A 13,917-nucleotide genomic window follows, 5' to 3' on the forward strand; every position below is an offset into this window, starting at 1 on the left:
AAAAGTATTTATTACTTTTAATTATATGTATGAGTGTATTTCTGTGTGGGTATATACACACTAGTGCCCCCAGGCCAGAGAGGGCATTGGATTCTCTGGAGTTGGGATTCCGTGGAGTTGGGGTTACAGACAGTTGTAAGCTTCGTGATGTGGTGCTGGGAACCTAACCCAGGACTTCTACAAACACAAGACACACTCTTAACCATTCTTCACCCCTACCCCATTTTTATGTTGTGTTTCCTTGGCCTTCAGAGGTCGGGTGGCTTCTGGGGGCAGCCATCTCAGTGCATTGGTCCAAATTTCAGAGGGGTCCACCACACTTCCTGAGCCTTATCTACATGTTAAGAGACTGACAGACTCCACAGTGAAGACCTTGCTTAACTCTAGCAACCAAATGACCAAGTCAGTTCAAGGACAACAGCTTTATTCCATTAATGTGATATCCATTACAACAGCAAATAATTAATTACAATATGTGCAATAAAATATACAAGGCATATGGGTTAATAAACAGCTAGTGTACTGGCGATACAACTAACGGTTCTCCCGTCACAGGAGAGACCTCCCTAACATGTAGTGATCTTGGAACAAATATTGACAAGTGTGTGAGTTGGGGAGAGTGTGGGGCGTGTGAAAAGCAAACTTCAATTACAGGTAGACTTGGCATGAGTTAAGAAACAGTGGCAAGCAGTAGAAACGGCTGTAGAGGACACCTCGCTTGGTGTCCAGCCTCCTGAAGCTGAATAAACACAGTGGTGAGCGCGCAGTGCCCGGGAGTGACTGCCTGCCTCCTAGCTTCTCCTCGGGCTTCCCCTGGTGGGCAGAGGTGAGCCTCTCCTGGATGAGCTGGGGCCATTGCCGTCTCAAAGGTGCTCAGGGTGGCTCCTGAGGAGGAAGTTACTTCTTTTTCCCCTTTTTCCCTTTCTTTTTCCCCTTCTCCTTCTCCTTTTCTCTGCTGCCACCAACCGTTAGTGACATGACTCGCTTCCTCCCCAGAGGGGTTTTGTCATACCAGTTCTGAAATGAGAAGACGTTTAGGAGACGATCAGACAACACAGACAGACTGAGATAATCCTGGTGGTAAAGACGCATCTGCTGAGAAGGAAGTGGCCATTAGACACCGCGTATTTGATGTGTGTTCAGTACCAAGGGCTCAAGGCCTCAGTGCATTTCTAGCTTGGATTTCTATGACTTGAAACTTGTCCTCAGGTACTTAAGCAGTTCTAGAGATCGGAAAAAAAAACCAACTTCTATGCACAGTCCTGCCTAATTAAGACTTGCCCTGAGGATGTGGCTTTCCTGGTAATGTGGCCATTACCTCACATGTGGTCAGCCATTAGTAGCTCAATTGGTAGGCATGTATGACTACAGGAGGCCACTCAGCATCCTCGGAGGGGGATGTGGAAACATGGAACTGATAATATTTTATTCAAGGCCTGAGAATCATTTCAATTTATAATCTTCAGACAACCTCAGGAAATGATTATTTTATGTATGCTATTTATCAGTTTTCTTACAATCCAGTTAAAAAAGGTTTCTCCCTCCTTTGCCCTTTTTTCTCTTCCGTGTGTGTGTGTGTGTGTGTGTGTGTGTGTGTGTGTGTGTGTGCCTACATGTATGCAGATATCTGGGGAAGCCAGAAGAGGGCATCAGATCCCCTGGAGCTGTGATAATAGTGAATGTGCTCTTTTCTACAATGCTTTCCTGCTTTGACTTTCACATTCACTTTACAAGCCTGTGGTTCCCTGTCCACCCCAGGCTTAGTGTCTCTTATGTGTAGTCAACAAATAGCATATTCACTGAATGTTTACCTCAATGTTTCTCATTTTTTAAGTATCAGATATTCTATTTGGTTCTTTTTATTAAGTATATGCGTTTCCCCCCCTGTAATGTTTCTGGCTTCTAACATGTTGTGTTCCTCAGAATGTTCTATAAGTATTAATGGTCCCAATTCTGTTATTGGTATGTGCTGGGTCTCCCTATGTTATTTCCTTCCGGGTCATAATGCTTTTATTATGAACTTGTTTTCATCAAGAGTTATGTCTCTTATAGGAGTCAGGTGTCCCTGGACCTGGATACACTTCTACACAGAATGGTTCTTCTCTTTGCTTCTGATAACAATTTCAGGGCTTTTAATGATCATGTAACTTTTTAGAACATGTCAGCATTTCAAGTTGAGATTCTGGTGCCCCGGAGTAGTGTTGATATGGATCCTTGATGGACAATGTGCAGGCAAGGTGTTTAGTTATATAGAACATTTTAATTGAACAAACTCCCTGATGTGGCCTAAAAGCATCCCAATGCTTTGCAGGGCCCATTTGCCATAACCTGGGCCCAAAGTTCCCACATATGTGTATCTTATGCTTCCAGGACTCTCAGCTAAATGCACTATCTCAGAGGCTAGTACCTGTCTTGAGAGTTACCTAAGGACCCCTCCCTCCTTCTTTTAGCCTTGGCTCTATTTTTAGATGTGAAGTGGTCAAAGGCTTCAGTGCTGAGCTCTTAAATCTATGACATAGGGTCCAGCAAATGAATGTGGTTTTGGAGCAAGCCATGAATCACAGCTCTGCTGTCCTTGGCTGAGTGCCCTGTAGTTACCTGTTTCATGTATTGTTTTCTTTTCTTTTCTCTTGTTTGTCAAATTACTCATATCAGTACTTAAAAGCCACACATGTAGGACCTCACAGTTCTGAAATGGGCTCACTGATCTAGGTCAAAGCATCGGCAGGGCTGCATCTCTCTGGAGGCCCGAGAGGACAGCCTGTTCTCCTGACTTCTGCAGCTTCCCCAGACCCCTGCTCTTTTGGTGTGTGGTTCTCTGACTATGTACAGGCTGGTGGCATTGGGCTAAATGCCAATAAGTATCCATCCAACTGTCTCCTTTCCCAGTCTCTGATCTCCTTGTCTACTTTCAGGATTTCACTGGACTCCCTAGAACAGTTCAAGCTAGTGTGAGGAACTTAAGGTCAGCCCACAGCAAACCTATTCTCCCTTTGCTTGGCAAGCTCTGCATACCAAGATGTAGGTTCCTTTGAGGGACTCTTATTCACCCATTGTGATGGTTTGAAAAAAAAAAAAAAAAAGCTCCCAAAGGGAGTGGCACTATTAAGAGGTGTGGCTTTGTTGAAGTCAGTGTGACCTTGTTGGAGGCAGTATGTCACTTCGGGGGTGGGCTTGGAGGTCCCTTTTGCTTTCCTCAGTGTGACACACAACTTCCTGAGGCCTGCAAGACGTAGGACTCTCAGCGACTTCTCCAGCACCATGTCTGCCTGCATGCCACCATGTTGCACCATGCTGATTGATAAAGGACTAAATGTAAACCACGCCAATGAAATGGTTTTCTTTTATAAGAGTTCCCATGGTCATGGTGTCTTTTCACAGTAATAGAAACCTTAACTAAGACAGCCACCATACCTCTTTACAGCTCAGGCTTTTTACCCATAAAATAGAAGTCTATGAGGTCTAAATGATTACATCATCCATAGCATTACATGATTCCTCCACCACATCCAAGGAATAGGACAGAATGTTCTTGAGAAGCTGTGAGCTCAGTAGGTAAATTCTCAGAAGCACAGTTAGGGGAAACTTATGGGCCTGATTGTGTACCATGTCAGCACTGGTCATCACAGTATTCAGGAGTGTGATGACATCATCCCATCTATTCAATCAATGTGTCACTAACAAATCTATTGAGCATCTACTTGGGGCCAGGCACTGTGCCTGGTGCTCCATTAATGACTGGGGAACAGGCAAATGGTGGGAAAACGATTTCCTGTCTTTGATAAACAGAATGATTCAAGCCACCAAGAATGGAGGCAGGAGGCATATGCACTTGTGCCCAGAATCAGTCAGCCCTCAAACACCCATCAGAGGTGAAACTCCTAGAGATTAATTTGCAAAGTTAAAAAAACAAAACAAAACACAACAGCTATAGCTTTTAACATGTGAAGCCACACCCCTCAAAATAAGGAGGAAAGTCAGTGTTTTAGAAAGGCTTAAAGAGGGCAGAACTTCAGAAAAGATTAGTTCACTGGGAGATGGTGAGTATTTGTTAATGAATGCAGTTAATGCATCAGGATATTAAACAGTTAACAGGACAGAATAAAATACTCAAGTGCTCAACAAACTGGCTGCAGCTGAAGATTTTTTTTTCTTTTTCAGTTTTGCAAGAGCTGGGCTCCACAAAACAACAATGGGCCAAACCCAGCCTGTTGTCTGCCTTGCCGGGGGGTTTATGGGGCACAACTGCAGTCATTTGTGTACGCTCTGTGTAAGAGGTTCTTGTGTTAGCATTCACAGGAGGCCCAGGCAGCAAGGCTGTCAGAGCCCCAAGTTCACTCCGGGTCTTTCCCTTTCCTTTCTTCTCTTTCTTATTTCTTTTCTTTTCTTTTCTTTCCTTTCCTTTTCTTTCCTTTTCTTTCTTTTTCTTTTTCTTTCTTCCTTTCTTCCTTTCTTCCTTCCTTCCTTTCTTTCTTTCTTTCTTTCTTTCTTTCTTTCTTTCTTTCTTTCTCTTCCTTCCTTCCTTCCTTCCTTCCTTCCTCTCTCTCTTTCTTTTTTTCCCTCTCCTCCCCCTCCTCCTTCTTCTTCTTCTCTCTCTCTCTCTCTCTCCCTTTCATTTTTTTTTTTTTTTTGAGACAGGGTTTCTCTGAGTAGCCTTGGCTGTCCTGAACTCACTCTGTAGACCAACCTCGCCTCAGACTCAGATATCCACCTGCCTCTGCCTCCCGAGTGCTGGGATTAAAGGCACACACTGTCATACCTGGCTCTCTCTCTCTGGATCTTTACAGGAAATGCTCACCACCCTCCAGTTGGGACACTACTTCTGGGACATTATTTTTACAGTTTCTCACTTCCCATGGAAATACTTGGGGACAAAGCAGGAGGGAAAAACAGTTTTAGGCGTGGTGAGAAAGTAATGCATTTTAGAGGGGAAATTTGAACAGGCTCTTGGAGGTGAGATCGTGAATGAAAATCTGCAGTCTCCTTTTGGTGATAGTGTGACACTGTGGTGACTTTCTTAGGCACAGTTTTCAATCCTTGATTCTAGGACACAATTCTATTCATACTGAGCTAAAGGCAGTGGTTCTCATCCTGTGAGTCATGATGCCTTTGTGGGTCGAATGATCCTTTCACAGGGGTCGCCTAAGACCATCAGAAAACACAGATATTTACACTACAATTCGTAACAGCAGCAAAATTACAGTTATGAAGTAGCAATGAAAATAATGTATGGCTGGGGGTCACAACATGAAGAACTGTATTAAAGGGTCAAAGCATTGGGAAGGTTAAGAGCCACTGAGCTAAAGGAAAGAAAGCAGCCTTTGAGGAATGCCTGCCAGCCTGGGCATTGGAACAAGGCGTTCCTGACTGCCTTGGCCCAGCTATGTGAATGGAGAAAGCATGGATCTGGGCAGCTTTGTTCCTCCATAGAAAGAAGGACATGGGATGAGCACTCTCCAGGTCTCTTCTGGATCTCAAACCTCCCATGAACACATTAGAATGTTCCCAAGCACTAGCAAACTGAATTCTGATGAGCTGGCTCATGTTTCTTGTTGTATGCACATAGGAGACCGAGAAAGGAGGGACCCTGTGAGATCAGGGGCCAGAGAGCCTTCAGCTTGAAAGATATTTCAAGAGTAGTTTTCCCCACCTCAAACTTGTTCCATAATATGAAATGTAAAGTGAAAGCAAAATAGAGAGAGAGAGAGAGAGAGAGGGAGAGAGAGGGAGAGATTTTGTTTGTGGGAGGCAGGGTTGGGGATTGAACCCAGGGCCTTGTGTGTTCTTGGCAAATGCTGTGCCACTGAGCTCCACCCCCACACTCCCAGCTCTGAAACCAGTGGCTTCGAATCCAGCAATTTGGCAGTTACTCTGAAAGGCCGCAGATGACAGTTTTGCTGAGATTGAGGAGACATGTACTCTCTCTCTCTCTCTCTTCCTGGTGCAAATGAAATTCACAGGACAAATGCCCCGGGGTACAAAAGATTGTGTCATCTCAGAATGGTGAATTTTAAATTGTCCTGTTTGTGGCAGGACTCCAATCCATGGAACCCAGGAAACTGGAGGGAGAGAGGAGGTCACGTGACAAGTGTTTGCCTAGGATTTGGCTAGCAGGGTGTTCTGTTACCTTAAAATTCTCTTCTTCCTCTTTATACACTGGATTCATGCTGGTCATCATGGTGACGAACTCTACACCAGTGAGGGGTTTGTAAGCCTGCTGCCGGATTCTGCGGTCTGTGAGCACATCCTTGACCACTTTGACGATCTGTCCTTGTGTGAAGCCATCAGTGACTTTAGACAGGCAACTGATGTTCAGGGCGTTGCTGAGCACACCTCCGTTGCGCAGAATGATTTGTTTCCACAGGACTGCCAGCATCCAAGATGGTGGGAAAGACGGAGAACAAGATTAGGACACCGTCAGCAGCATTAGCCAAGGCCTCCATTCCGAACCCAGTCTCAGCAAGAGGAGAGTTCTCAGAGAAACCCACCCCAGCTGGTTTGCAATTCAAATGAGCAGACAGTTGAATCAACTAGATGCGGCTCCTCTGGGGACTTCTCCAGCATTGGAGGTGCATATTGGAGACCCTCAAGTCTGTAGTTTCACAAAGGAAAAATGAAATTATTCGGTTTTAATGTGGCACCTGTAAAGATATTTAAAAACTTCCAAGACCTCAGGTATATGCAAACTCCCAAGACGGGGAAATTCACCTCAGGTGGGTGTGGTGTCACTGTTCATCAAAGTATCATGTGTTCCCATGAGTCTGGATAAATGGGAGATGCATGCCTTTTCTTTTTAATTACAAGGTTCAATCTTTGTATTGTCGTTGTGATTGGAATAAGTACATAGATTCCCGTTTTTATTAGCTGGTGCCAGGCTCTACAGAGCAATGCCACACACTGAACCAAATGGAGCAAGACTGCAGCCCATCAGATGGGCACTGGTCAAGGGACTTTGCTATCGGAGCACAAGGATGCTGTAGAAATGAGTCATAAAATGCCTCGCAGTGCTTAACTGTAGAGACAGATCTATGCCTTGTGTCATCTTCACAGTGACATCATGTCCAGCAAGCTTTGTCCCCACTGCTCAGGGAGCTTCAAGGGGATCGCTGGGGCTTGCTGTTTCCAAACCAGGCCGGGTGAGGAGTGTTCCTGTGACTGTCTGTCTCTTCCTTAGGAAGGTCTGGCGAGACCTCATTTTAACTTACTCAAAGAATACCAAAACTACATTTTAAAAACGACCGTTCTAACGGAGATCTGATGATTGGGTCTGTTGGTCTGGGGTCCATTCTGGGTTTGTTCAGTGACTCCATGAATCTATTCACCCAAAGCAGCCAAGATGTAAAGTTCTGTTTACACTCCAATGATGGATAAAATGCCTGACAGAGTACCCATGGCTATGCTAAGGAGTACCACTGCCCATAGAAGAACTACTCAGTATTCACCCATGGGTAGGGTGGATGGCCCCTGGCCCTCCTGTGTTGGGTGGATGGCCCCTGTCCTCCTAGGTTGGGTGGATAGCCCCTGTCCTCCTGGGTTGGGTTGATGGCCCCTGGCCTCCTGGGTTGGGTAGATGGTCCCTGGCCTCCTGGGTTGGGTGGATGGCCCCTGTCCTCCTGGGTTGGGTGGATGGTCCCTGGCCTCCTGGGTTGGGTAGATGGCCCCTGGCCTCCTGGGTTGGGTAGATGGTCCCTGGCCTCCTGGGTTGGGTGGATGGCCCCTGTCCTCCTGGGTTGGGTGGATGGCCCTTGAAGGAGCCAAACTGCTGTAACATTAGGAAAGGTGTTTGGGGGGGGGCTTGTGGGGAAGCATCCAGGGCCATGGGGAGCCCCTAATGGCTGAAAACAACAGCCAACTTCCTGGAATTCTGCTATGTCCTTGGTGGGTCACTGGGGCTGGAACCCCAGTCAGAGCTAGTAGGAGAAGGAAGTAGAGCTATGTACCTCACATACTTGGAAGTCCCCAACGTGGGACAGGGATTTTTCTGTACCTAGATTACTGCTGTTATTCAAATGATTAACATGGTCTTCAAGTTTCTTAACCCCACTCCTAATCATCAACTATGAGACATGAACTACAGAACGTGTGTGTGTGTGTGTGTGTGTGTGTGTGTGTGTGTGTGTGTGTAGACAGAGCACAGCAAGTATGGAGAATTTGCATCCAAATATAACCACCACTGAGTTAGAAATCAGAAAATACAATCTCCAGCAAAAAATGGCGGACAGCAGCTCCGACTAGAGAACAGCATCACTTGCAAACTTCTTTAGTTTCCACCCAAACATGTTTCATCTACAGACAAGACCAGTGGTTTCCAGTGGTGACTCTGGCAGGGAGGGAGGGGAGAGAGAGTCATACACAGCTGAAGTTACAGCAGAAACCAAGATGGGAACTCAGAGGGCTTCAGTCTTTGTGTGCCTAGGAATGCCACCTGTGGCATGAGGTGGAACTGGCAGTGCGTGAGAGCCTGGGCACCCCAGAATCAGAGCCTCCATTCTGCCTCTGCCTCATGTCAGGTTGTAGTAGGTACAGCCTCAGATGTTCCTGGCCCAGACCATGCAATGGCCTAACATGAGCGATGCCAATCGCCAGTGAGGATTGGCTAGTCATGGAATACACATAGTCTGGTGTAGCAAGGAATGTTTCTTATATACAGAAACCAGACTTACACACACACACACACACACACACACACACACACACACACACACACACAACCTGAGAAGGGAGACTCTCTGGGGGGAAGAAAGAGGCCAGAAGATGGGGGAGAAGGCAGCTGGGAGGGTGGTGGCAGTTCCATAGTTCCATAGTAGCAAGCTACAATGATATAACATGATACTGGCTTATATTAATGAAACTCATTATTTTGTATGGCACCTAAAAATCATTAAAAAACAAAAAAGAAATGTATAATGCCAGAATTTGTGTAGAGCTGTGTTGGAATTCCTGGCCACTCCCCCAGCTACATGGCCACACAGACGCTGAAGTCGGTTCAGGGCCTTACGTCCTATGTAATCTATGTGCTGCGTGATCATGTAATTTGCAAGCAGTGTGATCATGCAGTCTATGTGCATGTGCACGCATGGCGTCGCTGCGTAAGCCCATATGCGCGTGTGAGGGGGGGGAATCCATAAAAAGCAGGCCACATACCCCTCCCCCTCTGTCCTTGCAGGACCATTTCCATAGGCTGAAGCACTCCCCTCTGTTCTTCCCCTAGTAAACTCTTATGGTGGGTTTTGTTATGCCTCATGGCTTCTCTCGCACAGTAAACAGTGCCGCTTAATGAATAACACTGCACCTCGTAATAACTAACACACTGTCCTGAAAACTCCTCGGTGCACATAATTGCTGACAGTCCGAGGGTCATCACCTGAGTGGTGGCACAATGTGAGGGCAGTGAGGGGACTTGTCCATCGGCCCACAGTCACCTTAGGACCCAGGGTGGATGAGAGCAGAAGCCTCATTTCCACCTTGTGGTTGCTGCACTTGACCTACTATCCTTTACAAGAATGTGTCTGGTGGGTGTGGTGGCACCTGCTTTTAATCCCAGCATTTGGGTGGGGCAATGGCAGGCAGGATCTCTGGGAGTTCAAGGCCAGCCTGGCCTACACAGTGAGTTCCAGGCAACTTAGAGCTACAGAGTGAGATTCTTTCTCAAGAGGAGAAGGAGGAGGAGGAAGAGGAAGAGGATAAAGAGGAAGAGGAAGGAGGAGATGGAGGAGAAGGAGAGGAAGAGAAAAAAGAGGAAGAGGAAGAAGTAGGAGATGGAGGAAGAGGTGGAGGAGGGAGAGGAAGAGGAGGAGAGGAAGAGGAAGAAGGAGGAGATGGAGGAGAAGGAAGGAAGGAAGGAAGGAAGGAAGGAAGGAGGAGGAGGAGGAAGAGGAGGAGGAGATGGAGGAGAAGGAAGGAAGGAAGGAAGGAAGGAAGGAAGGAAGGAAGGAAGGAAGGAAGGAGGAGGAGGAAGAGGAGGAGGAGATGGAGAAGGAAGGAAGGAAGGAAGCGGACGAAGAGGAGGAGGAGGAGGAGGAATCTGTGGTGCTACTAAAGCCACTGTCCTCAGAGCCTATGGGACCTGGCACAGGAAGTCTCAGTTGAGACTGGAGCTCCACAGGGGCCCAGGACTGGCAGGCAGCTGGTGTGATCTAGGAATGCAGACAGGAAGGAAAGAGCACAGATGTCTTAGGGCTGGTGTGGGTGGGGTGTGGACCCTCTCAGGACTCAAGGGTACACAACAGCGAGGGGCCTTCTGGTGGGGACTCTGTGTCTCTGTGTGTGGGGTGGTGTCTGTCTGTCTGTCTTTCTGTGTCTGCGTGTGTCCGTGCACTCCAATGTAGAATCCAGAGGTTGATGTCTGACATTTCCCTCAATTGCTCTCCACCTCATTTCATGAGACAAGGTCTCTGGTTGAACCCAGAGCTCACCGATTTGACCAAGCCGGCTGGTGGGCAGGTGGAGGTAGGGAACCCCTGTCCATGCCTCCCCAGAGCTGGGATGATGGGTGTGCATCACCATGCCCAGCATGTAAAGTGGGTGCTCGAGGCCTAAGCTCAGGTCCACATGCACGTCAGCAAGCCTGGGCCATCACTCCAGGCCTGTCTTGGGCTTCCTCTTTTGGGAGGGAAGGTCCCTCACTCTGCAGACCAATCAATGCACATTCTCCTTCCTTTGTAGAGAAGGGGAAGAGTCTTGCTCTGCCATCTGCTTTTGATGCCCCTAACTGACCTGACCCCGGCTGGCCCCGACATGACATAGCATCTTAACACTCAGTCTTGAGCTTCATTGGGTGTAAAGAGTTAAGTGATCTGATTTGGGTGAGTGTCTGACCCTCTGGGGCCTTGAATTCCAAACAAATGTGAAGACATCGCCTCTGCATTCATCCCATGCGGCCAGAGCTTGTGATGAATTGTGTAATTAGCCAGGTAGACCCTAGGGAAGAGCAGCTAGACTGAAGCATTAGGGCGGTCCAGGGGGCTTCTAAGGACCACATGGGGCATCCATCAACCTGGGGGTGGTTTGTAGAGCAGCTTGATTTGGGGGCTAGGAGGGAGGTGGACACTGAGTTATGTCTAGTAAGCCTTACTTCGAGCCCGCCAGCTGCCCGCTGATCTCTCTGTGTCCATACCACCCCACTCAGCCCTGTGGTGTTTTTGAGGTGTGTGTGTGTGTGTGTGTGTGTGTGTGTGTGTGTGTGTGTGTGTGCGCGCTCGCATAAACCTCTGGGCTCTTGCTGCTGGTAGATAAATGGCAGAGTACTGGCCCAGCTATGGATCTGCAGCCCCTGCCTGCAGGGCCGGAGGAAACCACTGTGATCACCTCGGAGGCAGGAATGGTCTTTCTCTAAGACAGATGCTCTGCCGCCCTGATAGTGACAGCCTCAAGGTACTGCAGGAGACACCAACAGCATTTATAATGATGGCAAAAATGGTGGCCAGACAAATCACTGCCAGGAAGAAATGTGTGAGAAGCAGGCACATGGTGAATGGGGCCTGGGCCCAGGAGAGGTATTTTCTTTCCCAGAGGAAGGGCTGCCTTTTCCACCATGATGATGAAGCCAGAGAACATTCAGAAAAGAATCCATAGCATGACCTGAGTTCTTGGAGGTGTCTGGCATTTTGTCACAGACTACAATCTCCTGTGACATCCATGGATGGCTTCCCTTTTGTCAGACAATGGAAGCCACTCAATCCAAAGCCAAGCCTCATACTGAGATCCCTTAAAGTGAACACTCTATCTCTTTGCAAGAAAGTGATGTAAAATACATGCAATAAAAGAGAAGGAAAAGTGGGTGAGAGGAAGAGGGAGCCCCGAGAGGAACAGAATCCTCCACACTGCTGCAAGAGCACGGTCTTCACTGACGCTCTGCATGGCACACTGTTCTCTCTGCTCCCCACAGACACCATCTCTTCATTTCTCCCCAACTCTGCAGCCTCCTCATTTCCTCTCATCTCTGCCTGGCTCCTTGAAGCTCTATATTTTTCTTTCCTGTCACGTCACCTGTGACGCCCACCAACCCACCTTCCCTCTGTCCTTCTGGTCTGAAGGACAGTGAAGAACACTGTGGGCCTACATGACAGACAAGCACTGGGTGGGTAGAGACATAACAGGTCTCAAATTCTTCCTTGCTGAGTATGTAATATGAATTTTATGAAGCCAGGGTCACACTTTGCAGCCAGAGTGACCAATAACCTAGTCCCTGAAGTGCTCAGGGTTCTCTAAGCCAGTGATTCTCAACCTGTGGGTAGCAACCCTTTAGGTGGGGGAGGGCAGGTGACCCTTACACAGGGTCACCTAAAACCATCAGACAACACAGATATTTACATCATGATTCATAACTGTGGCAATGTAACAGTTATGAAATAGCAATGAAAATAATTATATGTTGGGGGTCACCACATCGTGAGGAACTGTATTAAAGAGTTGCAGCATTAGGAAGGTTGAGAACCACTGCTCTAAGCCCACCCACAGCCCCCCTTCTCTACTTGCTTGCAAGCAAACCCCAGTGGCCAGGCTGCGTGGAAGCCCTTATGATACTTGCCATATCTGGAAGCGTAGTCGGGTCTGGGGACCAAAATAATCTTTTGGTATACCCTGCAGAAGGACTGAAGCTCAGCATCAAAAGGGCGCTGTGTGGTCCCCACAATCAGGATCCTATCATCTGGCTTCAGGAGCTTCAGGAGTTTGGGGAGGTGTTTTTTAAGGCGTTTTGGATCATTCTGGGAAGAGGAGAGAGGGGAAAGATTAGGCTGCATGGAGAAAATGAAGTGGAGTGTGTGGTGACGTGCACTTGGTGAGGTGACTTTGAGGCTCTGATCGTGGCCTAAGTGTGTCCCTGAATGAGCCCTGGGAGGTGCATCCTACTTGGCTGACTTTTTACTGTGGTAATTTCCTGCCTCTGGCCTCTGGCATTCAGACTCAGAATTGAGAAGGATGGAAAGAAGGAAGCAACCAATGGAAGAGCCAGGACTTTGACCCTCAATGGGCCACCCCAGGAGGCTGATTTCTTAGCAGAAGGAACCTACTTTGTTCTGATCTGTCTAGATGATGGACTCAAGTTTTCCTTTGCATCTCAAGGCATCACAAGGAACCCGAGGTCCTGGGCTCTCATGACTGGTACAGCTAGACAAGAGGAATCATGGGAAGGGAGCTTGGACAGATGCTCAAACCCAGCCTTGGTCATCGTGGCTCCTGTTGGCTGGTGACTAATGACAGTCTGCATCTTTTCATGACCTTAGTGATCAATCATGTGTCTTCTTTGGAAAAATGCAGATTTTTAGGTCATTAAAAACTTGGGGACTTTATTATTTTGACTGGGTCTCTTGAATTTCCATACAAACTTTAGAATTAGCTTTAAATGTATGTGAACCAGACAACTTCCATGTTGATGGGGGTTGCACTGCACCTGTAGCTGGATCATGGGGTGATGTCATCTGTGCTGGTTAGTTTGTCAACACAAGCGAGTGTCATCCAGGAAGAGGGAACCTCAGTGGAGAAACCGCCTTGCATCAGATTGGCCTGTGAGCACAATGTGAGGCATCTTCTTGATCAATGCTTGGTGTGTATAGGAGGTCCTAGACTACTGTGGGCTGAGCCACCCCGGGCAGGTGACCTGAATCATATAAGAAAAGCTGAGAAAGCAATGGGGACCATGCCAGTGAGTAACATTCCTTCATGGTCTTTGCTTCCTTCATTTCCTGTCTCACAGTTCTGCCCTGGCTTCCCCCAGTGGGCCTATAAGATGTAATAAACCGTTCCTTCCCCAAGTTGGTTTTGGTCAGTGTTTCATCACAGCTACAGAAACCTGACTAAGACTCCTTCTTAGCAACATTAAATCTTCAACCCATGTATACTGAATGTCTTCCTGTTTAGTTAGGTCTTCGGAATTTCTCGATGCTTTTAGGGCTTTCAGAGGAGTCTTGTCCTACT

At 47.5% G+C, this 13,917-nt stretch overlaps 1 protein-coding gene across 1 annotated transcript in view; it reads right to left on the reverse strand.

The window, feature by feature from the left end:
- Positions 1 to 455: 455 nt before the first annotated feature.
- Iqca1 (IQ motif containing with AAA domain 1) overlaps positions 456 to 13,917 on the reverse strand; it is a 126,757-nt gene continuing 113,295 nt past the window's right edge. The window contains exons 17-19 of the mRNA XM_036173484.1: positions 12,530 to 12,707; positions 6,128 to 6,366; positions 456 to 1,017 (exon numbers count right to left, since the gene is read on the reverse strand). Of these exons, the coding sequence (XP_036029377.1) occupies positions 898 to 1,017; positions 6,128 to 6,366; positions 12,530 to 12,707 (537 nt within the window). The 3' untranslated portion in view covers positions 456 to 897. The remainder of the gene's footprint in view (positions 1,018 to 6,127; positions 6,367 to 12,529; positions 12,708 to 13,917) is intronic.

Source organism: Onychomys torridus, chromosome 23 (genome assembly GCF_903995425.1).
Source record: "Onychomys torridus chromosome 23, mOncTor1.1, whole genome shotgun sequence".
Classification (NCBI taxonomy): domain Eukaryota; kingdom Metazoa; phylum Chordata; class Mammalia; order Rodentia; family Cricetidae; genus Onychomys; species Onychomys torridus.